This window comes from Chiloscyllium plagiosum, unplaced genomic scaffold (genome assembly GCF_037043375.1).
Source record: "Chiloscyllium plagiosum isolate Xiang-an unplaced genomic scaffold, Cpla_swu_hap1 HiC_scaffold_9, whole genome shotgun sequence".
In the NCBI taxonomy this organism is placed as follows: Eukaryota; Metazoa; Chordata; class Chondrichthyes; order Orectolobiformes; family Hemiscylliidae; genus Chiloscyllium; species Chiloscyllium plagiosum.
In genome coordinates this window covers 58581168-58604633 of record NW_028270147.1, presented here as the reverse complement: position 1 = coordinate 58604633, position 23466 = coordinate 58581168, and the positions used below count along the sequence as shown (strand labels likewise).

The 23466-nt window shown below is 41.9% G+C and overlaps 1 protein-coding gene across 13 annotated transcripts in view; it reads left to right on the top strand.

Annotated features, from left to right (window-relative positions):
* The window catches only part of lrrc7 (leucine rich repeat containing 7), a 688069-nt gene that overhangs the window by 500882 nt on the left and 163721 nt on the right, over positions 1-23466 (top strand). For all 13 annotated transcript variants that reach the window (XM_087990651.1, XM_087990652.1, XM_087990653.1 and 10 more), the window contains 3 exons: positions 5555-5699; positions 20131-20203; positions 22108-22237. In XM_087990651.1, the coding sequence (XP_087846777.1) occupies positions 5555-5699; positions 20131-20203; positions 22108-22237 (348 nt within the window). The remainder of the gene's footprint in view (positions 1-5554; positions 5700-20130; positions 20204-22107; positions 22238-23466) is intronic.

Below are 23466 nucleotides of genomic sequence, written 5' to 3'. Positions count from 1 at the left end.
CAAATAATGGCACATGAATTATAATGTGGATAAATGTGGGGCAATCCACTTTGCTAACAGAAACAGGAAGTCAGATTATTATCTGACTGGCGATAAGTTATGAAAGAGGGTGTGCAGCAAAACCTGGGTATCCTTGTATATCAGTTGATGAAATTAATTCTGCAGCTGCAGCAGACAGAGAAGAAAGCAAGTGTTATGTTGGCCTTCACAGCAAGAGGATTTGAGTGCAGGAGATGGGATGTCTAGCTGCAATTCTACAATGCCTTGGTGAGGTCGCACCTGAAGTATTGTGTGTAGTTTTGGTCTCCTTTTCTGAGAAAAGATGTTCCGGCTGTGGACAGAATGCAACAAAGGTTTGCCAGACTGATTTTTGGGAAGGCAGGACTGACATATGAAGAGAGATATGTTAGTTAGGACTGTATTCACTGGAGTTTACAAGAATGAGGGGACATCGTATAGAAGCCTATAAATTGCTAACAGAACTAGACAAGATGAAAACAGGAAGTAGGTTCCCGATGACTGGGGAGTCCAGAATAAGGGATCACAATCCAAGGATATGGGGTAGGCTGCTTAGGACTGAGATGAGGAGAAATTTCTTCATCAGAGAGTCGTGAGCCTGTAGAATTCTCTGCTACAGAATGTGGTTGAGAAAAACATTAAATGATTTTAAGAACGAGTTCGATATAATTTCTTGGGATAAAGGGATCAAAGGATATGAGGAAAAGATGGGAACAGGATGTTGGATGGTCAGCCATGATCATATTGAATGGCAGAGCAGGCATGAAAGACCAGATGACTTGTGCCTGCTCCTATTTTCTATGTTCCTATGTTTACAATGAGACAGATAAGAACGGAACTAGGCTAAAGCAGTCCCACGCAGCAGACTAGGTTGGAAAGGTGTTGCGGGCTGATGCTGTGGTCAACAATATCAAAGGCTGAAGAGAGGTCAGGAAAGACAATGTGAAATAGTTAACATTGACATGTCATATGTGATTCTGTTAAGAGACATTTCAGTACCGTGATCGAGCCAGACATTTAATTGGAGGGGTTCAAGCATTTTGTTCCAGGAAAGATGGATACGTATTTGGGAGATATAACACTTTGAAGGGAATTTGAGAGGAAAGGAAGGTTGAAGATGCAATGGTGTGTGCATGGACAGAGGAGTCGAGAGTTTTTTGTTTGTGTAAAGGGGTGAATCCTGCATATTTCAAAGGGAGAAGTGGTAGCTGAAGCCAAGAACCATTCAACTAATTGACTGACAGGGGGAATAAGGAAGGAAAGTTGGACAGTCAACAGTCAGGTAGAAATCTTTTCTATTTGTTAAGGGATGAGGGTGTCACTAGTCGGACTAGTCATTATTGCCCATCCCTAATTGCCCCAAAGGCAGTTAATAGTTAATTACATTATTGTGGATTTGGAGTCACATATAGACCAGATCAGGTATGGATGGCAAGTTTCCTTCCCTTAAGGACATCAGTGAAACAGGTAGGTTTTTGGAACAATCAACAATGATAGTTCCATGTCATATTTTTATTGAATCCAGTCATTACTATCAGGCATAATAGCATTTGAACCCATGTACCCAGAATATTAACTGAGGTTATAGTGACATACAGCATGGAAACAGACCTTTTGGTCCAACTCATCCATGCAATTCAGGTTTCCTAAACTGAACCAGTCCCATTTGCCTGCATTTGTCCCATATTCCTCTAAACCTTTCCTAGTTATGTATCTGTTGAAATGTTTTTTTAAATGTTGTGTGTGCATCCATCTCTACCACTTCCTCAGGCAGCTCCTTCCATATATGCACCACCCTCTACCCCTCATGTCCGTTTTAAATCTTTCCCTTCTCAGGCGTCTGGATTACTAATCCTACATGCTTTTATTTAAAGACATATAAAGCACATATGTACTTCAAATCAGCAAGAACAATTTTAAATTTATTATTAATTGATTTTAAGTCAACATGTTTGGGCATGTTATGATGCATCTCCACAGTCAGTGGGACTTGATGCTGGACCTCTTGGCCCAGAGGTAAGAAACTACTATTGACTACAAGAGCCATATCTTTGAGCCTTATATCTGATATGTTCATCATCCTGTCATGGAAGTGCCTGTAGTGGAGCAAGTTATAGATCTTCTTAATGATCCTGATCAGATATGTAATGATACACTTTTGGAGCAGTTGGGACCTGAGCCTGGGCCTCCCAGCTCAGAGGTAACAACACTACTACTATGTCACAAGAGCCCCTTAGCATAATATTGACTGCTGGGGAATAACACTGTCGATATTTTCTAATCAAACTGTTCAGAAATGTTATTACTCACCTCTGGAGCAGATAGCTCAGTTAATGTCCATTGCCTAAATATAATTGACAACCAATTACTATTGTAACCATGCTGCTCCTTTAACAAGGTTTTGCTGTCCTTGGCATTTTTATCAGGAGGCCGTAAAGACACAGACAACCCCGAATTGTCTGGGGTTGATCTACTTAAGAATGCTTTCATGTTAAAAAAAAACACTTGTACAATGAAAGGGGAGTGGCCAGTTCTCCCAGCTCAGCTTTTCTCTGGTTTGGTTTGGTTTTAGCAGTCTGGCTGTTCACTGAAAGTAGGCAGCCAGTTTAAGGCTGCTGGTCCAAGAAACAGAACCAAAAACCAGGCGTGAGGCCTTCAGATCAGGAGACCTACTCAAATATAAGGAATCCAGGTATGACCTTCGCAGAGTCATTAAGAGAGCCAAAGACCAATACCGATACAAACTAGAGACCCAGGCAGGCACCTGGCGACTATGGCAAGGACTGAATGACACCACAGGTTCGAAAAAGAGACAGTGCAAGATAGCAGATGATGACACATCCATCCCAGAACGTGTCAACGCCTTCTGTGCTCGCTTTGATCTGAACTTCGGCAGAGAGGTAATACCCATTCCGACAAGTCCTGATGAAACTCTCCCAACAGTCACTGCATCAGAGGTCAGATAAGTTTTCCTTAGTGTGAATCCAAGGAAAGCGATGGGACCAGATGAAGTACCAGGCCGTGCACTCAGAGCACGCGCAGATCAACTGACAGAGGTCTTCTCGGACATCTTCAGTCTCTCCCAGCAGCAGGCCACTGTCCCTGCCTGTTTCAAGAGGGCCAACATCACTTCTGTTCCTAAGAAGGCTCGTGCAGCATGTCTCAATGACTACCACCCAGCGGCCCTAACTTCGATGGTCATGAAGTGCTTTGAAAGGCTGGTCATGGCATTAATCAACTCCAGCCTCCCCACTACTCTTGATCCATTCCAATTTGCCTATCAGACCAACTAATCCACATCAGATGCCATATCACTTGCCCTTCACTCCTCCCTAGAACATCTTGACACCAAGAATAGCAATGGAAGAAACCTACTTATTGACTACAGTTCAGCCTTCAACACTATTATCCCACAAGACTGATTAGTAAACTTAGTGATCTCGGACCAAGCCCCACTCTCTGCAACCGGATCCTCAGTTTCCTGACCCACAGGCCACAATCAGTGAAGATTGGAGACAATATTTCATCCTCACTAACACTCAACACTGGAGCCCCCCCCCCCCCCCCCCAGGGGTGCGTACTCAGCCCCCTACTGTACTTACTGTATACCCATGACTGAGTCACCAAATACCCGACAAATGCCATTTACAAGTTCACTGATGACACCACCATAGTCGGTTAAAACTCAGAGGGCAACAAAACAGACTACTGATGGGAGGTGGAAGACCTGGAAAAATGGTGCACTGAGAATAACCTAGCTCTCAGTGCCGGCAAAACCAAGGAACTCTTTATTGACTTTTGGCAGGATGTTACTCATGCCCCCTACACATTAACAGCACAGAGGTCGAACGAGTGGACAGAATGAAGCTCCTGGGAGTGGTCATCCACAACAAGCTTTCTTGGACTCTTCATGTAGAAGCACTGGTTACAAAGGCCCAACAGTGTCTCTTCTTCCTCAGGCAGCTGAGGAAATTTGGTATGATGGCGAATTCCCTTGGCAACTTTTATAGGTGCGCCGTCAAGAGTATTCTGTCAGGATGTATCACTACCTGGTATGGCAACTGTATCATTCAAGATCGGAAACGTTTACAGAGAGTGGTGAACTCGGCCCAGACAATCACAAAGGCCAACCTTCCATCGATAGAATCCATTTACCAGGCCGGCTGTCAAGGAAAGGCCGCCAACATTCTCAAAGATCCATCCCACTCTGACAATGCTTTTCTACAGTCTCCACCATCAGAAAGAAGTTATAGAAGTAACAGTTTCTCCCCTACTGTTGTTAGAATACTAAATAGACTCACAAACTCTTAGCATTCGTCTGTACCTGTGTTTTTATTTTTGCCGCTGTTTACCTATTGTTTACTTACCTATGCTACTTAACTCTGTGATCTGCCTGTATTGCTCGCAAGACAAAGCTTTTCACTGTGCTTCAGTACACGTGACAATAAAATCAATTCAATTCAATTCAACAGCTATGTGGAAGAAGGTGTTCCATGCTGAATCTCTCTGCCATCTGTTTCTCTCCTGTCAGACCCTGTGTTTGATTTTGCCTTTTGTGCCAAGGATTGTTTATGGGGATTGTTGCAAGTATTTGGAACAGCATCATTAAGTTGGGATAATCTGTTGGGTTTTCAGATGGGTTAAGTTATTCTTTATTCTGTTCTCTTCTGTTTGTACTTCATTTAAACCAAAAACTAAGTGATTGGGCCAGCTGCTTCACTCCTGGAATATCCACTGTACACTTGCTTAAAACAACGAGCAAAGTTAGGGACTGGGCTACTTTCTTGACATGTTTTGAAGGGATCTGGTCCACAATACTATATAGTCAGTAGTGGACAAGGAAAACCTGATCCAATTATGCTAATCATCAAACTATCAATTCCGAACCACGTAGAAATTATCCCAAGTTAGTGACAGTTTTGCTTGTTCTATTCACTACAGCCCTAGGGACAGTATAAGGGAAACAGTACCACAGTGGTAATATCTCAGACCCAGAGGTCTAGGTTCAAGTCCCATCTCTCCAAAGGTGTGTCATAACACATCTGAATAGGTTGATTAAACATATCTTTAAGATATTGAAGTTCCAATGTTAATCCTTAAGTGAGGGAAGAGAAAAACCAAATATTTGTGGTGATATTCATATTGTTCAACAAGAACTGGAATGAGGTGTGAGTGAAAATTGATGCAAAGTAGGTTACAGGCAGCAGACTACTGAATAAGCTAAAGTGTAGCACAGTTTAGAAACAGGAGGAGAAAGAGCAGCAAAAATTCTGCAAATAGCCTCAATGTCATTGAGTTAGACTAACAGCTCATACTTGACAATGGCATGTTTCATGCATGAGAGGGGTCAAGTGGAGCATATTGATATTAACTAAGTGCATATTCAGACATTGGCATTTGTTTGAGGTCCCAGAAGCTAGGATTCAGACAGCAGAAAATGTATGGTCTTTACAGAGATGGGAAAGAAAAGAAGGAAAATTTATTTAAAAATCATTAAACATATTACATATACTGTTTGTTTTTTGTATTTTTTCAGCCTCTAGCAAAGTTGAAACATCTGACATACTTGGATATGTCAAAGAATAGAATAGAAACGATTGAGTCAGATATTTCTGGATGCGAAGGCCTGGAGGACCTCCTGCTTTCATCCAATCTGCTGCAACAGCTGCCTGACACCATAGGTAGGAACAATGTTACCATTTTCTTTTTATAATTTAACCATGAATATTTTCCTAAAAAATATAGAGAAGAATAGAGAATAAATAATAATATAGATACAGTTTATTGTTCAAAATATAGGTGGATGATTTTGAAAGGACATTACATAATGTAAAACTTTGTTTTCCTGGGTTATGGCAAAAGTATCATGAATTAATACAAGTATCTATTTTTTAATAGCGCAACTTGAATTGTAGGGCAGGATTTAATGCCCACCCATTAGACGACTTTCAAGGAGGGGCCTTTTAACTCAGTGAGGAGGCATTCCTGCCCAGTGCCAACTGAGCCATTATGAGGGCAGTGAATGGCCACTTAAGGGCTTCAATCTGCTGCTACTTTTGTTCAGCCAGAAGTGTTTAGTCCAGTCATCTTGTCAGAAACAAAATGTCCTGAAAAGGCCTAATTAAGGAATCAAACATTGGGAAAAGGGAGCTTGCTCAGAGCCAGCCAGAATAGGTCTTAATCCAAAAACATCCTGCCCTCAATCAACTGTGACCTGGATCCATCAGTAACACTCGATTTATCCCTGGCAGCTGCCTCTCCCAGTGGGTTTTCTACTTCCATGATCATTAAATACAGGGAAGGTCCACCAATGTCCATTTAAGTGCCTTAAGAATAAATTAATTCAACAGACCTCCCTCAAAAGAGGAGGTGGAGGGCCTCAGCTGATTCTCCATTTGGCAGGCCTGCATTAAATATTACTCAAACAGTGCACTAAAGCAATCCCTGAAAGCTCACCCAGTGGCTCAGCAGATAAATGTACAAGCTTAGTAAAAGGCATACAAAGCCATCAAGTCACGCAGCATGTAAACAGACCCTTCGGTCAAACTTGTCCAACCAGACATCCTAATCTGACCTAGTCCCATTTGCCAGCATTTGGTCTATATTCCTCTAAACTCTTCCTATTCATTTACCCATCCCGATGCTTTTTAAATGTTATAACTGTACCTACCTCCCTCACTTCCTCTAGTAGCTCATTCCATACATGCACCACACTCTGCACGAAAAAGCTACCCCTCAGATCCTTTCTAAATCTTTCCTATCTCACCTTAAACCTATGCTCTCTAGCTTTGGATTCCTCCAGCCTAGGACAATGTTTGCTGTTCACTCTATCCATGCCTGGCCTGATTTTATAAACCTCTATAAGGTCACCTCTTAATCTCTGCTCCAGACAAAATAGCCCCAGCCTCCTTACACTCAAAACCTCCAGTCCTGGCAACATCCTTATAAATCTTTTCTGCACCCTCACAGGTTTAACAACATTCTTTCTATAAAAGGGCAACCAGAATAGTACGCTATATTCCAAAAAGTGGCCTCACCAATGTCCTGTACAGCTGCAAAAATGATAGCCCAACTCCTAGGAGAAAGTGAGATCTGCATATGCTGAAGGTCAGAATCAAAAGTATCTTGCTGGAAAAGCACAGCAGGTCAGGCAGCATCTGAGGAGCAGAAGAATTGACGTTTCGAGCATAAGCTCTTAATGAAGAGCTTATGTTCAAACGTCAACTCTTTTGTCCCTTGGATGCTGTGTGACATGTTGTGCTATCCCAACTCCAATACTCAATTTTCTGACCAATGAAGACAATGTGTCATACGCTTTCTTCACCATCCTGACGACTTGCAACTCCATTTTCAAGGACTTAAGCATCTGCACTCCTAAGTTGCTTTGTTTGGCAACAAATTCGGTCTCTAGCTATGTTAAGGTGGTTTCAAGTCAAATGCTACTAAAATGGCTGTAACTGACAACATAGCTTGCCATTACAGAGATGAAAATCAGTCAGAGTTCTAGGGGATACATTAGATTCAGGAAGATATAACAATGCTGGATATGGAGGATGTTCCAGATGGTTCAAGGATAGAATCTATTTAGTTCAAGCTAAGAAATAATAAAGGTACAATGATATTACTTGAAATATTCTACATGCCACCAACTAGTGAGAAAGATTTAGAAGTTTTTCCATTCTTCCTTCAGTAGAGTGATGGTACCAGAGGACTGGAGAATTGCAAATGTTCAAAACACTCTTGCTCAAAAAATGGTGTAATGTAAGGAATTGGAACAGGAATGGCCCTTCAAGCATGCTCCACCATTTGACATGATCATAGCTGATCTGCCTCAGCTCTCAGCTGTTCTTTCATTCAAGCTTCTCATAGCCCTCAAGTCCTTTTTATATCAACATCTTTTTCTACCTTCTCTTCTAACATATTCAGTTATCTAGCCTCCTCAATTCTCTGGTGTAGAGAATTCAAGATATTCAGTACAGTCTGAGAAAATAAAATCCTTTGCAGCTCAGTTTCAAATAAACGTTCCCTTATTTTGTATCAAAATACCTCAGTCTGAGATTCTGCCACTAATGAAAACATCTACCTGTCAGGCCCCAAAATCTTCTACATTTCAAAAAACATCACCCCCATTCAAACTTTTTTAGCTGTTCTTGATAAGTCAACCCCTTCACTAGGAATCAGCCTAGTGAATCTCTTTTGAACTGCCTCCAATGCCAATATACCCTTTCTTACAAATAGGGACCAAAATTGTACACGGTAGTCCAGATGTGGCCTCACCATTATCCTGTACAGTTGTAACAAGATTTTCCTATTTTTAAACTCCAGCCTGCTCGCGATGAAGGCCAAAATTCCATTTGTCGTTGCAATTACTAAGTGCACCTGCGTGGCAACTTTGTGATTCATGGATAAAAAACACCCAGATACCTCTGTGATGTACTTTCTGTTTAAATAATACTCTCCCTTTTGTTTCTCCCTACCAAAGTGCATGCCTTTCCTACATTAAATTCCAGCTGCCAAGATTTTGCTCACTCACTCATCCTGTCTGTATTGCCCTCAGATTCCTTCTGTCTTTATCACAACCCATCCACCAATCTGTTTTTGTACTATCAGCAAATTTGAATTCATTACACACTGCCCACTCCTCTAATCATCAAAGCTGTTGATTGATCTTTGTGGCACTCCACTAGTTATGTCTTTCTAACATGTAAAAGACCCCTTAAAACTTACTCTCTGCCTTCTATGTTAACCAGTCCTCAATCCGTGCTCATATATTACCCACAGTACAGTGACCTGCTATCTTGTGCAACGACCCTTTATGTGGCACTTTATCAAATGCCTTCAGATAAGACCAGCAATTACAGTACAAGCCAGTCAATTTAACTTTGATAGGGAAGTTTTTGGAAATGGTAATTCAGGCCAAGTTAATAGGCATTTGAGAACATCAATGTTAATTACAGAAAACCAGCACAAATTTCTTAAGTGTAAAGTATGTGTAACTAACTTGCTTGAGTTTTTAAACATGAATGGCATGGATTTCCAAATGATATTTCATAAAGCAGCATACACAACTGACTCATGAGTATAGTTAGAGCTCATGGAATAAAGGGACAGTAGCAGCATGGAAATGAAATTGGTAAGTGATGGGTATCAGAGATTAATGGTGAACAGATGTTTTCAAGCAAGATGACATTTACAGTGGAGTTCCCCAGGAGAAAGTGTTAGGGCCCTTGTTCCTCTTGATGAAGATTAATAGCTGAGTAGTGGGTGAAATTTGAAGTTTTGAGAGCTGTAAAGGTGAAAATATAAAATGTTGTAATGTGGAATGGGCAAACAAGTGGCAGATAAAATTAAATGAAGAGAAGTGTGCCATGATTTATTTCACTAGGAAGAATGAGAAGAGACAACATAAAATAGAGTACAATTCAATATGAGGTGCGGGAAGGGTAAATATACATAAATCATTGAAGAGGACAGTGCTACTTCAGAAATGGCATTAGCGATCCTGGGATCTATAGAAGGACATTGAGTACAAAGAAAGGAAGTCATGATAAACATGCATAAAACATTAGTTTGGCCTCAAATGGAGTATTGCATCCTGTTCTGGGTACCACACTGTATGAAGGAAGTAGAGAGGGTGCAACAAATATTCCACAACATTATGGCATAAGGATGAGAAATTTCATTTATGTAATAGAATGGGGAAACAGAGGATAAATCATGAGAAATCTGGACAGAGTAGGTAAAGAGAAATTCTTCCCACTGGTCGAAGAGTCTGGAGCCCAAGGACACTCATCTAAGGTGATTGTCAAAAGAAACAAGGGTTAGATGATAAAAATGCTTTTTATCCAGTGAATGGTTAAATTCTGGAATGCATTGGCTAAGACTGTGATGGAAGTAGATTCTGTCATTGTTTCTGAAGATAATTGGATCATTCTCAAAAGTGGAAATATTTGCAAGTGTATGAGAAAAAAGGCAGGGGAGTAGCATTTGGTGAATTATTCTTGCAGAGAGCTGGGAGAAGCAGAAAGGGCCAAATGGCTTCCTTCTGAGGTTAGAGTATTCTACAGTTCCAGTCATGAATATAAATTGGTTGGGAGGTGCACAAACTGAAAGGAAACATTTATTAAAACAGTGCCATCTGTTGGTTTCATACCATTTCTGTAAACAGAGATTACGAGATGATTTTGCAGTATTTGCAGAGCTGCGACACATTCATTTGTGCATTGATGTTGCTGCATTGAGACAGCATGCAGAACACTCAGATAATCTTTCAACTCTTTGCATGCATATCCATTTTTTTTGCTGCAGGGATCATTTTGGTACAAAAAGTATATTTATATTGTCATACACAAATATTGCCCATCAGGCATTCATATTACCTGTGCTGCATCCTCATGGACTTACACAGATGACATTGTCTAGGTTCTTTGAGACACAGGGCAGAATCTAAAAGGGGTCTGAGCAATTTGGCTATGGCAAGATGTGTAATCAAAGCAGATGACAGGAACTGCGAGGACCATCTCGATGTAGAGATGATCTTGCTCCTTTTCGATATTTTCTAAATTAATCTGTTCAGAAATGTTATTACACAGTGCTGGAACTGATAGGACTTGAACCAAGGCCACCTGACTCAAAGGTAATGACACTACCACTGCACTTCAACAGCCGTACTTGCTCTGTATTTTATGCTTTTCACAAGCAGTGTGGTGAGATTCTGAGGAAAGGTCACTCGACCCAAAACGTTAACTCTGATTTCTCTCCACAGATGCACCAGACTGCTGAACATTTCCAGCAATTTCTGTTTGTGTTGGCAAGATTCTTGGTAGGCAGTGGCAAAATGCCAATTTACAGAAATTAGTGTTTATTAAATGCTTTGTTAACGCATCAAATGAGAATTTGTGTTGCAGACGTTTCGTCCCCTGTCTAGGTGACATCCTCAGTGCTTGGGAGCCTCCTGTGAAGCGCTTCTGTGATCTTTCTTCCGGCATTTGTAATGGTTTGTCTCTGCCGCTTCCGGTTGTCAGTTCCAGCTGTCCGCTGCAGTGGTCGGTATATTGGGTCCAGGTCGATGTGCTTATTGATTGAATCTGTGGATGAGTGCCGTGCCTCTAGGAATTCCCTGGCTGTTCTCTGTTTGGCTTGTCCTATAATAGTAGTGTTGTCCCAGTCGAATTCATGTTGCTTGTCATCTGCGTGTGTGGCTACTAAGGATAGCTGGTCGTGTCGTTTCGTGGCTAGTTGGTGTTCATGGATGCGGATCGTTAGCTGTCTTCCTGTTTGTCCTATGTAGTGTTTTGTGCAGTGCTTGCATGGGATTTTGTACACTAATTGGTTTTGCTCATGCTGGGTATTGGGTCCTTCGTTCTGGTGAGTATTTCTGAACTGACAGCCAGACTACTGCAACCACTAGGACTCATAACAGCACACAAACCAACAGCCACTCTCAGACAACAACTCACCAGAACGAAGGACCCAATACCCAGCATGAGCAAAACCAATGTAGTGTACAAAATCCCATGCAAGGACTGCACAAAACACTATATAGGACAAACAGGAAGACAGCTAACGATCCGCATCCATGAACACCAACTAGCCATGAAACGACACGACCAGCTATCCTTAGTAGCCACACATGCAGATGACAAACAACATGAATTCGACTGGGACAACACTACTATTATAGGACAAGCCAAACAGAGAACAGCCAGGGAATTCCTAGAGGCATGGCACTTATCCACAGATTCAATCAATAAGCACATCGACCTGGACCCAATATACCGATCACTGCAACTGACAACTGGAACTGACAACCAGAAGTGGCAGAGACAAACCACTATAAATGCCAGAGGAAAGATCACAGAAGCACTTCACAGAAGGCTCCCAAGCACTGAGGATGTCACCTAGACAGGGAACGAAACGTCTGCAACACAAAATCCCAGCTCGGCGAACAGAACCACAACAACGAGCACCCAAGCTACAAATCTTCTCACAAACTTTGAGCATCAAATGCCCTCATTAAAAGGCAGATTTCCATCTTACCAACATTGACAAACAAGCTAGACATTGGATAAACTCAACCAAGAAACATGAGTGCGTGCCTGGTGGATCCAGCTCACTGCCTGCTCCAAATGGACTCAAGCTGTGCACTAAGCAGGAACATCTCAGGACACAAGTCACAGACACCAGCCACACATACTTTCCTCCACAGACATTGGATTGACTTCTACCAACCTGTCATGATCACCCTGGCACTTCTATTGTTCTTTTGCAGTGTGCTCGGAAACATTAGACTCGCATTGCAGGGCACACCAGGAACTTGCATTGAAAGGCTACAATTGGGGTCACTTTACATATGGATACAGGGTAAAAACAATGACTGCAGATGCTGGAAACCAGGTTCTAGATTAGAGTGGTGTTGGAAAAGCACAGCAGTTCAGGCAGAATCCAAGGAGCAGGAAAATCGACGTTTCGGGCAAAAGCCCTTCATCAGGATTGGAGCTACAGCCCTAGCTCACAGACTGGACCAGACTGCATCTTAGGGCTGTGCACTTGCTCTCTTAGCACTCACTTAGTTAGAGCCTATCTGCATCCTGCCTTGTCTTCCTGCACCAATTAGCGCAGTCACAGTAACAGGCAACTAGCCTTGCTGCTAAGAAATCCTCTGTCTAGAAGGTGCATGTTTTAGTGTATGGCAGTGTGCTACATCAGTCTCACACCTGTACCTGTGTGCCAGCAGTTTATGAGGCAAGCACACTGTGTCTGCAGCAAGCAGGCAGCTGTGTGTCAAAGTCTGAGCTGAGTAGTCCAGAATGAAATTCATAGAGGCAGGTATACGTTAAGTCAATACTTCCCAAACCAGTGCAGGAAATGGGCCATGGTCAGGTGCCCAGTCAGGGTGTTTTGAGTAAAGGGGTTCATGCCTCTGCAGTCCAGTGAGCTATTCACAGTCAGTCCATTGGTGTCGTAATGACAAATGGATAAAGAGTGGAGCTAGGAAAAGCACAGCAGGTCAAGCAGCATCAGAGGAGGAGGGGAGTTGACGTTTCAAGTCAGAACTTTTCATCAGGAAGTGGGTCTCTCTCCACTGCAAACCCCAGGTCAAAAGGGTCATGATGAAAGGTTACAACCTAAAACATCGAGGCCCCTCCCTTTCTGATGCTGCTTGACCTGTTGTGCTTTCTCCAGGTCCATTCTGTATCCACTCTCCAGCAATTGCAGTTCTCACTATCACTAAGTTCATAATAACAAGTTTAGAGTTTAGAGCTAACGTAGCTGGGGAGATGTGCATGCAGTAGTCTGATACGTGTTGCCCAGGCTGTCCAGTCATGTCAGTCAAGGAGGTTGACCACAGTCGGCCTGCTGGGTCCATCCCTGTTAACTAAGGGAAAAGAGGGAGGAAATGAGGGTGTATGACTGGGGACTGCAAGCACTCGGCAGGGGTACAGTACAAATGAAGGGTGAGCTGCAGGATTTGCCAGAGGGTGGCAAGGTGGGGCAGGACAGAACAGAAATGATGGCTCAGAGAGGGTAATTGGAATGGTGTTATTCATTGTCAGGTTCTGCAGTTGGTTTGGAGGGAGCCTACTCAGTCGTTGAGCTTGTTTACCCTGGAGGGTTAGTGAGACAACCCCAGAGACAGTTATCACTGGATGGGCCAGATATGCCAAGGGTCTTCTTGCCACAGGCTAGAACTCAGCTAGAGCTTCCAAGGGTTGGATGGGCAGGCAGAGTGGAGGGTAAAGGACTACCCACCTTTACAGTATCCTGAGTGGAAGGTGTAGTGTGGTACCACCTCCAGCCAGGTGCATTCTGGCACCACCCTGTCTTCCTGTGAAGATGGGTAGCTAGACTGGGGTCAAGATCCTCCAACCTCCTGTCGCCAGGCCTTTGGTACAGGAAATGAGTGCAGGTGTGCCCTCCACTCTAGCAGCCCCTGAGGTTGCTGGCTCTCCATGGTAGCTGCCAATCTGTCCTTGGCTGCACACAAACAGTTTCAGGATTTGCTGCACTGATGCATCCTCTGGGCAGTGAGAGCCATTGCATCTGGTATGACAATCTTCTCTGCCAGAAGAAGACTCCTTTGCCACCACTATTTTCCAACAGGGAATCTTGTCAAAAAAACAGAATGCCATCTTTACCTTCTCTGACGTGTTCCAACACTGTCTGTCAAAAATCAGGACAGCTTCAGAATGCTGCTGCTCAGCAAGGAACCCAGGAGCCTTATAAAATGACAAATATGAAGAAGATCAATGCAGTGGAGTAGCAGGACCACATATAGGCTCCTGCTAGGGGCTCTTTTGCTCCTGCATGATTTAAGTCCTTTCTTTATGCTTCTCTTTTTCTTTCATGTAATTTTTCTTTGTTTTTGTCTATTGGGATGGGTTAATTGGTGAAATTTGTGCGGCAGCTGGAGGGGGCTGAGTGTGCAATGGTTTCTCCTCCCAGCAGCAGACATGGTGATGACAGGAGCAGCAGGGATGTCCTCCTGGCTTTCAGGGATGGCAGCAGTGGCACAACTCCTCCAGGTGGCGATGGCAGCACTGACAAAGCAACGTTTTGGAAGGAGATGCGCAGCAAGGTTCTTGGTGAGATGGCGGCAACACCTTGGTCTGGCTGTGGAAACAGGGACTCTTGGTTCTATTAGATCCAGAGTGGGGACTCCTGGTATTGACAGGACTCCTTGCAAAGGCAGCAGCATGTTGTGCCCGGAGCCAGGATTCCTGGTGTCATCAGGACAGCAGTGGAGTGAGGGATTCCTGGTTGAGGGGTGAGTGTCTGTTCAGCATGGAATCCAGTGTCGGCGAGGTGGGTCCAGGGGCAAAGAGATGGCACCTACAAAATGGCAACTTCTACATTGGTGGATTGACCACAAGAAACGGCAAGGCTGTGGAAGAGGGGTGGTGGTGGTGGTGCAGATGGCGTTGGTGAGCTGGCTTTCCATTATAACTTTTATCCTTTTTATTCTTAAACTATTCAGAATGGTGCTGGAACGTGGTGTCTGTTAAAGCTTTTCACTATATTTTACTGTATTATTCACTGTAAAATGCAGCTGACAATAAATAAATCATCCATTCATTTGTGCAGATGTTAATCATTGCATAGATATACTCTGAGTGGTGAATTGTTTGGGCATGGTGCACGATAAATTGGGGCAAACTCAGATATGCATGACACCATAAGGAAGAGGAAGGTAATTAATGCAGTGAGTTTGGTACAATCGGGCAAGAAAATGTATTGGGCCTTGCAGTGTAAAACCCTTCAAAAAACTTGATACAATTTGGACTCAACCAAAATAATAAGACTCAGCCCACAATCTCTGCTATCACAGCTATTGATTCACTTACAGCACAGAAGGAAGTCATTTTGTCCCAAGAGCAGTTCAGTCAATACCAATCCCCTGATCAATCACCTTGGCCGAGCAGATTTATTTCCTTTGGGTGTCTATCCAATTTCCTTCTGAAATCATTAAGTGTGTCTGTTATATGCAGTCTGGTGCTGTTTATATTAAAAATACAAAATAGACATAAAGGAATTGTGGACTAGAGTGGAACTTTGCAACTACAATTTATTGATGCCCTATTAAATAACGGTTTCTTGGATTCTGAGGAGCCAAATGCCACATATGACTGGGAAGAAGACACCTAAATCTCCCTCGAGTTAAAGACTAGTAAATTCTCTCTCCCTCTATCTACTAAAGAATAGGTACATTTTAAAGTGCAGTGATATAAAACATATTTTGTTAAGTAATGTTTTTGCTTTTATTCATGCATGGGATGTGGGCTTTGCTGGCTGGGCTAACATTTATTGCCTTGGTGAATTTCTGCAGTTTGTCTTGTAGTGCAGTTATATGCAGTTACTACAGGACACCTGCGGTGGAGGGGGTGACTATTGGTCTAATAAAGTGGGATACTTTGTCCTGGATAGTGTCTAGCTACTTGAGTGTTGTTGAAGCTACACACATCCAAGCAAGTGGGAAACATTCTGTTACGCCTGGTTTGTGCTTTGTAGTTAGTGGAGTCAGCTGTTGAGTTACTTACTGCAAGTTTTCCAGCCTCTGATCCACCTTTGTATCTACAGGACTTGTATGGCTAATCCAGTCCAGTTTCTAGTCGATGGTAACCCCCATGATATTGATAATGAGGGATTCAGCAATGATAATGCCACTGCATATCAAGGGATGATTGTTAGATTCTTGGAGACTGGTTGTTGCCTGGTACTTGTATAACATAAATGATTCTAGTCACTTGTCAGTCAAAGTGGACTGCTTCACTGTGTTGTGATCCCAGCTGATGTTATTACTAGACGAGTCACATCCCAGACCGATCATAGAGTTCATATTTTGTTGCGCTTTTTCTTTGATTTTGAGGTGGCCTCTCACTGAAACACAATGCTCCAGATTTGTTTTTAGCAGTAAGACATAAGTTTCTTATGTATTAGAAATGAAACTCAAAATAAATAAAATTATTTGCAAATAACTCAATTTTAAAGACTTAAAAGCACACAGTAAACTACAATCCTGTTAATTACAGTCCTTTACAATACTCTAACACCATAGTCAATTCCCAAACTCTTAAACACAGGGGTTGACTTAGCTATGGCTTTATTTCCCAACCTGGAGATTTTGATTGCCTTTACTTGAGCATTCATACAACTTGCTCAGCTTCAAATAACCCTTCAGTGTTTAATCAATCTCTTCTGAAATGTTTAAGTTCCTTACACTGAGGGATCTATTTCTCCATTGTTCTAAACTATCTCCCTTTCTCAGAAGCAGCTATTTCACACATCTAGTTTCAGCAAGACTTCTGCAAAGCCTAATAACTAAAACCTAAAATCTCTTTTTTCAAGCTATGAATGTTTCTACTAATCAAAAGTAGCAATTGGTACAACTGAATGGCTTGCTAAGTCATTTCAGAGGGCAATTGAGAGTCAACCACATTGCTGTGAGTCTTAGAGTAGGCCAGACCAGGTGGAGATGGCAGAGATGCCAGATGCCACCCAACATCACAGCCACGTAAGGGGCATTTAAACAGTCCTTGGATAAGCATATGGATGATGATGGGATAGTGTAAAGGGATGGACTTAGATTAGTTCATAGGTCAGTGAAACATCGAGGGCTGAAGGGCCTGTTCTGCACTGTATTGTTCTATGTTCTATGTTCTATTTCATTCCCAAAAGGACATTACTGAACCAGATGTTTATTTTTCTGACAATCGGCAAGTCCATGTTCAAATGCAACAAAATCTGGACAGTGTCCAGGCTTGAGCTGACAAGTGGCAAAAAACATTTGTGCCATGCAAATGCTAGTCTATGACCATCAGAAATAAGAGACAATCTAATCACCACCCCTAGGCATTCAATGGTGTTACCATCATTAAATCCCCCACTATCAACATCCTGAGGGTGATCATTGACCAGAAACTTAACTGGACTCACCACATAAATACAGTGGTTACAAGAGAAGGTCAGAAGGTAGGAATCCTGCAGCAAGTAACTCACCTCCTGACTCCTCAAAGCCTGTCCACCATCTACAAGAGTCGAGAGTGTGGTGCTGGAAAAGTACAGCAGGTCAGGCAGCATCTGAGGAGCAGGAGAGTCGATATTTTGGGCAAAAGCCCTTCATCAAGTCGATTCTCCTGCTCCTCAATGCTGCTTGACCTGTTGTACCTTTCCAGCACTACACTCTTCACTTTAATCTCCAGCATCTGGAGTCCTCACTTTCACCATCTACAAGACACAAGTCAGGAGTGTGATGGAGTACTCCCCACTTGCCTGGATGGGTACAGCCCAACAACATTCAAGAAGCTTGACAGCATCCAGGACAAAGCAATCCACTTGATTGGTATTACATCCATAAGCATCCACTCCCTCCAACACTCAGTAGCAGCAGTGTGTACTATCTACAAGATGCACTGCAGAAATTCACCAAAGATCCTCAGACAGCACCTTCCAAATCCACAACCACTTCTGTCTAGAAGGAAAAGGGCAGCAGATATATGGGAACACCACCACCTTCAAGTTCCCCTCCAAGTCATTCATCATCCTGACTTGGAAATATATCACCATTTGTTCACTGTCACTGGGTTAAAATCCTGGAATTTCCTCCTATTGGCATTATGGGTCAACCCACAGCAGGTAGACTACAGTGGTTCAAGGTGGCAACTCACCACCACCTTCTCGAGGGCAACTAGGATGGGCAATCAACGACACCCACATCCCACAAAATGAATTTAAAAAAAGAAAAAAAATCTCTTCTCAATATAAAGTCTAATATGCAACCATTTACTTTGTCTGTTCATTAAACTCTCCCAATGTAAACAAATTCCCATTAGCCTCAAAGATTTCTCTCAAACTGTTTTTTAAAAGAAATAACCATGACTGTACAAATTAATCAATAAACCCCTTCAGACATGCAATGCAAATACTACATGCCACTAGTTCAAATTCAAGTTCAAAAGAAAATGCTATTAAAATGTAGATAAATCTCACACTTTACATCATGAGTATGTGAGCAGACCTAAATATTGCCAAACATTGTGCAACCGTAAACAAACATCTTCATTCCTGAGTTTATGATTTGTGTACTGGAAATAACCTACATTCTTTTTTCTGATGATAATGTTTCTCCAAATGAGAAAACATCAAAAGCAATATCAACTATGTCTCCAATACCTCATAGTAAGTGTTCTGTGACTTATTTCAACAGTGACATGCAAAAATACTGAGGGACAAGTGTCTCAAATCTTATTTCTGAATGTTTATCCTAAGAAACGGAACTTCAAGATAGCTTTTAAAGAAATCATTATATATGTTTTATGCTTTTGTTTGAGAGTATGCCAAGCACGCTGGAAAATTTGATAGCGACAATAAAAGAGTTCACTAACCACATCTGTGAAATAAGATTTATGTTATGGAAAGTATAGTTTGAGGTCAAGAACAACAGCATCAACTGCAGATCCTCCTGCAATGGAACTGAATGTTTGACAAAGGCTTTTGAGAGCTAAGGTTCCACTGTGTAGCTGCCGTTCTTGTTTATTCCAACATGCAATGTAAAAGGACATAGCTCCAGACATATTGGTTTGCTTTATGAGAAATATAATTTTTGTGTATTTGTGGATTATGGATATGTATAAATACATGTACACAAAAAACAAGTATGTAAACTGTATAAACATATAAATAAAAATGGTTATGGATTTAGTAGAAGGGCAATTAAACAATTATACAGGGGAACCTCGATTATCCGAATACCAATTATCCGAAAATCAGATCATCTGAAGAAGATCTCGAGGTCCTGATAGAAACATTACATCAAAGTTGTGTTTCCAGCAGTGATCGCGCCTTTTGTTTGCAGTGATTAAACAAGCACCGTCTCCAAATGGCTGAACTCCCACCCTCTCTTTCCCCCCACACTTTCCCTCCAGACGGGTATTCCCTTCCCCCCACCCCGGCTACCCAGGAATAATCTCTCCAACATTGTCCTGTACAGGGCAAATGTGGAACCTGTCAAACGTTTGCAGTAAAAAGTTATGTGTGTGTGCGTGCGCCTGTGTGCTATTTGGAGGCTTACTCCGGAAACACAGCAGCAGAAGTCTTGTTGTTGGTGTACATTCCAATGCCCCGGAGAGGGGCCGGGGGTGGGGGCGGGGTGTTGCGGTGGAGGGCGGGGATGGGAGCGGGGGATGATGCACTTCATGCTGGGGGGGCGGGAGCGCTGTTGGACAGGGTTGGGGGGGGGAAGGGTTCGACAGGGGGGTAGGTTGGACGGGGGCAGTGTTGTGGGTGGTGTTAGACCGGGTTGGGGTGCGGGGTTGGACGGGGGGGGGGCGGTGTTGGGGGCGGGGGCTCGTGCACTTTGTGCTGGGGCTATGTTGGACGGGGGCGCGGTGTTGGGGGTGGGGTCTCACGCACTGTGACCTGCTGCAGTCTCTTGAATAGGGAGCAGACTTTAAAACTCCAAGCCCCAGTGGAAAGGCATTTAATCGATTTTCCGAATAATCGATAATCCAAACGAAATACTGCCCACCCATCATTTTCGGATAATCGAGTTTCCACTGTATACTTAATAATTTGCCAGTTACAAGTTACTGATTTATTATCTCTTCTACCTACAAGGAATATTGAAAAAACTTACAACATTGAAGGTGGATGACAACCAGCTTAATGTTTTACCCAATGCAATTGGAGGGTAAGTGGATGAGAACAAGATCAAGCTCTGTTATGGTGCCCTGTGAGCAAATGTCTTGCTGATACTCAAATAAAATCAAAATACTGTAGGTGTTTGAAATTTGAAATAAAAGCAGAACATGCTGGAAATGACCAGCAGGGCTAAAAGCATCTGTAGAAAGAGAAAGAGTTAATATTTGAAGAGAAATTTACCTCTTCATCAGGACGTCTTCAGCCCAGTTCTGAAGAGTAATTTTTCGCTCCAAAATGTTGACATTTTTACTATATGCTGCCAGACCAGCTGAGCATTTCCAGCACTTTCTATCTGGCTAATACTCACTGTTCTTAAGATGATTTGTCAGGAATGAATGTTTGGATATGATATTGAGCATCCGAAATGGCTTGGCCTCTGTCTTTCAAGTCTTTTTTTGCAACATAAATATTGAAACCAGTTAGTGAACAATTCTTCCGATTTGTTCTCTTGTGCTATGAAAGCTGAGAAGAACCTTTTCTTAAAGTAAAGTGAAGTAAATGAAATATGATTTTTTTTTAGATTACTTACAGTGTGGAAACAGGCCCTTCGGCCCACACTGACCAGCCAAAGCGCAACCCACCCAGACCCATTCCCCTTCACCTAACACTACGGGCAATTTAGCATGGCCAATTCACCTAACCTGCACATTCTTTTTAGGGACTGTGGGAGAAAACTGGAGCACCCAGAGGAAACCCACGCAGACACAGGGAGAATGTGCAAACTCCACAAGACAGTCGCCTGAGGTGGGAACTGAACCCAGGTCTCTGGCGCTGTGAGGCAGCAGTGCTAACCACTGTGCCACCATGCCACCCACTATATTTAAGCAAAGTTCATCCAATCTTGAATAGATAGATCCCTGCTGTGTGGAAACAAGCCCCTTCGACCCAACAAGTCCACACTGACCCTCCGAAGAGTATCCCATCCAAACACATTCCCCAACCCTATTAGTCTACATGTACCCTGACGAATGCACCTAACCAACACATCCCCGATCACTACTAGGCAATGTAGCATGACCAATCCACCTAACCTGCACGTTAGGAAACTGGAGCACCTGGAGGAAACCCGCACAGACACAGGGTGAATGTGCAAACTCCACACGGACAGTCATCCAAGGCTAGAATCAAACCCAGGTCCCTGGTGCTGTGAGGTAACGGTGCTAACCACTGAGTCACCATGTCAGGTTGAAAGGATCGTCAAATTGCAAGTTCAAGTTACATATGACGCGATTTGAGTTTCTTTTTTTTCATTGCTGGTTCAAAAAAAATTACACTTGAAGCTAACCTGACCCACAAAACTGTCCATGCTGCCAGGGTAAATATATCATGGCAGGATTTCCACTGATTATGTTCATTTGTAGAATTTTGAGAAGGTTATAAGCTTTTTTTGGGGTCACAAAGACATGAATTGGTATGTTTCAAAGCCTTTTAATTTATAAATAAATTAGAGCAGAACTGAATATTGAACCACATTCTACCTAGTAAATACTTAGCAGAGTGTTTTAAGTTCTTTTCGGTTATTTAAAATTGCATTAGATGGTGGTGGATTAGATGCTGTAATGCACATATTTCTGTTTTTAAATCCTTTTTCAAATGTATTGATCAAACCATGACAAACTTAAGAAGACTCTTAAACCTGTCAAAAATAGTGTTAAACCAAGGTTTTGGTTTAATTATGGTTTCAATGTCTGTCTGCTTATGCTGATTCATAGAAGATTTTATGTTAAGCTATATTTAAATGCACTTGAACAGAATCTTGAGAGGAAAAAATATATTACGTTCAACTTAGATTGCCAACTGTTTTGGAACAGAAAAACTAGCCTATTTTATGTGACAATAATTTGGATTTTACATGGACTGCAAGAGGTATTTAAATTTTTCTCTTTTTTGCAGTCTTTCTGTTTTGGAGGAGTTTGACTGTAGTTGTAATGAACTTGAATCCCTCCCTCACACCATTGGATACCTACATAACCTCCGAACCTTTGCGGCTGATGAAAACTTCTTGGTAGAGCTGCCTAGAGAGGTGAGTTGCTGTTTATAACTGTACAACTTTAATAAATAATTATTGAATTTGGATTGAGTTAGAATTAAGCTTTGAGAAATAAATCCTGTTTTCTGTTTTCAAAAGTAGGAGAAAAACGCTAAATTAAAATAAAATTGATGAGAAAGCATAATTTAAATTACTTTAATGAAAAATGCTCAATAAAGACAGTGATGTGTTTGCTTTCCTGCCATTAGCCAGATGCACAAATCAGAAATTTCATACTCACATCCTATCCAAGTAGAATTGTCATTTCATAATTCCTGAAATATTTTATATGTTATATCTTGATGCTTAATCTGTTGTATCATCAGAGTTGAATTAGGTAACACTTCAAAGCTTCCTTCCACCTTCTCTTATACCTAAAATCTTTGGAACTCTACCTCACTTTGTCTTCCTGCAATCTTTGGGCTTCAAGAAAAAGAACAAGCTGGCTAATACAACATAATACCATTACTGAGTGTTAGCCTTGGCTAAATTTGTAGCCTTTGTATCCTGAGACTCTAAGTTCAGGACCAATCTGGTTGATATTCCAAAGTGGTATTAAAAGATACCTGTACTGTCAAAGGAGCTGTCTTTCAATGAGATGTTGAATAAAAACCCAGCCTGACAGTTCGGGAAGATGTAAAAGTTGACATGGAACTATTTTGAAGAAAAGAAGGGGGTTATACCTAATGTGGTCAATATCATCTGTCAATCAAAATCACAAAAGAATGCCATTGCTTAGCTGATCATGCTTATTGTGCAAATTTGCCGCCACATTTCATACTTTACAACATGTGATGACACTTAAAAAGTACTTTATTGGTTTTAATGTCCAATGGAAATGTCTGGTAGGAAAAGTATTATGTAAATCTGAATTTTTTTTTTCTTTTTACTTTTCTTTTAACCTATCTAATCCAAAAAGACAAAGCTAGAGAATCTACAAAGGAATATTGATAGGTTAAGTGGTCAGAAATTTGGCCAACAGAGTATAATATGGGAAAATGTGAACTTGTCCACTTTGACAGAAAGAATAGGAAGGTTGTGTGTTATTGAAATAGAGAAGGATTGTAAAACCCGATGGTACAGAGTACAAGAATCACAAAAAGCTAACATATATGTACAACAAGTAATTCAAAAGCAAATAGAATGTTGGTCGTTGTAATGGGAATTGTATATAAAAGTAGCAAGGTTTTACGGCAGCTGTACAGGGCCTTGGTAAGATCACA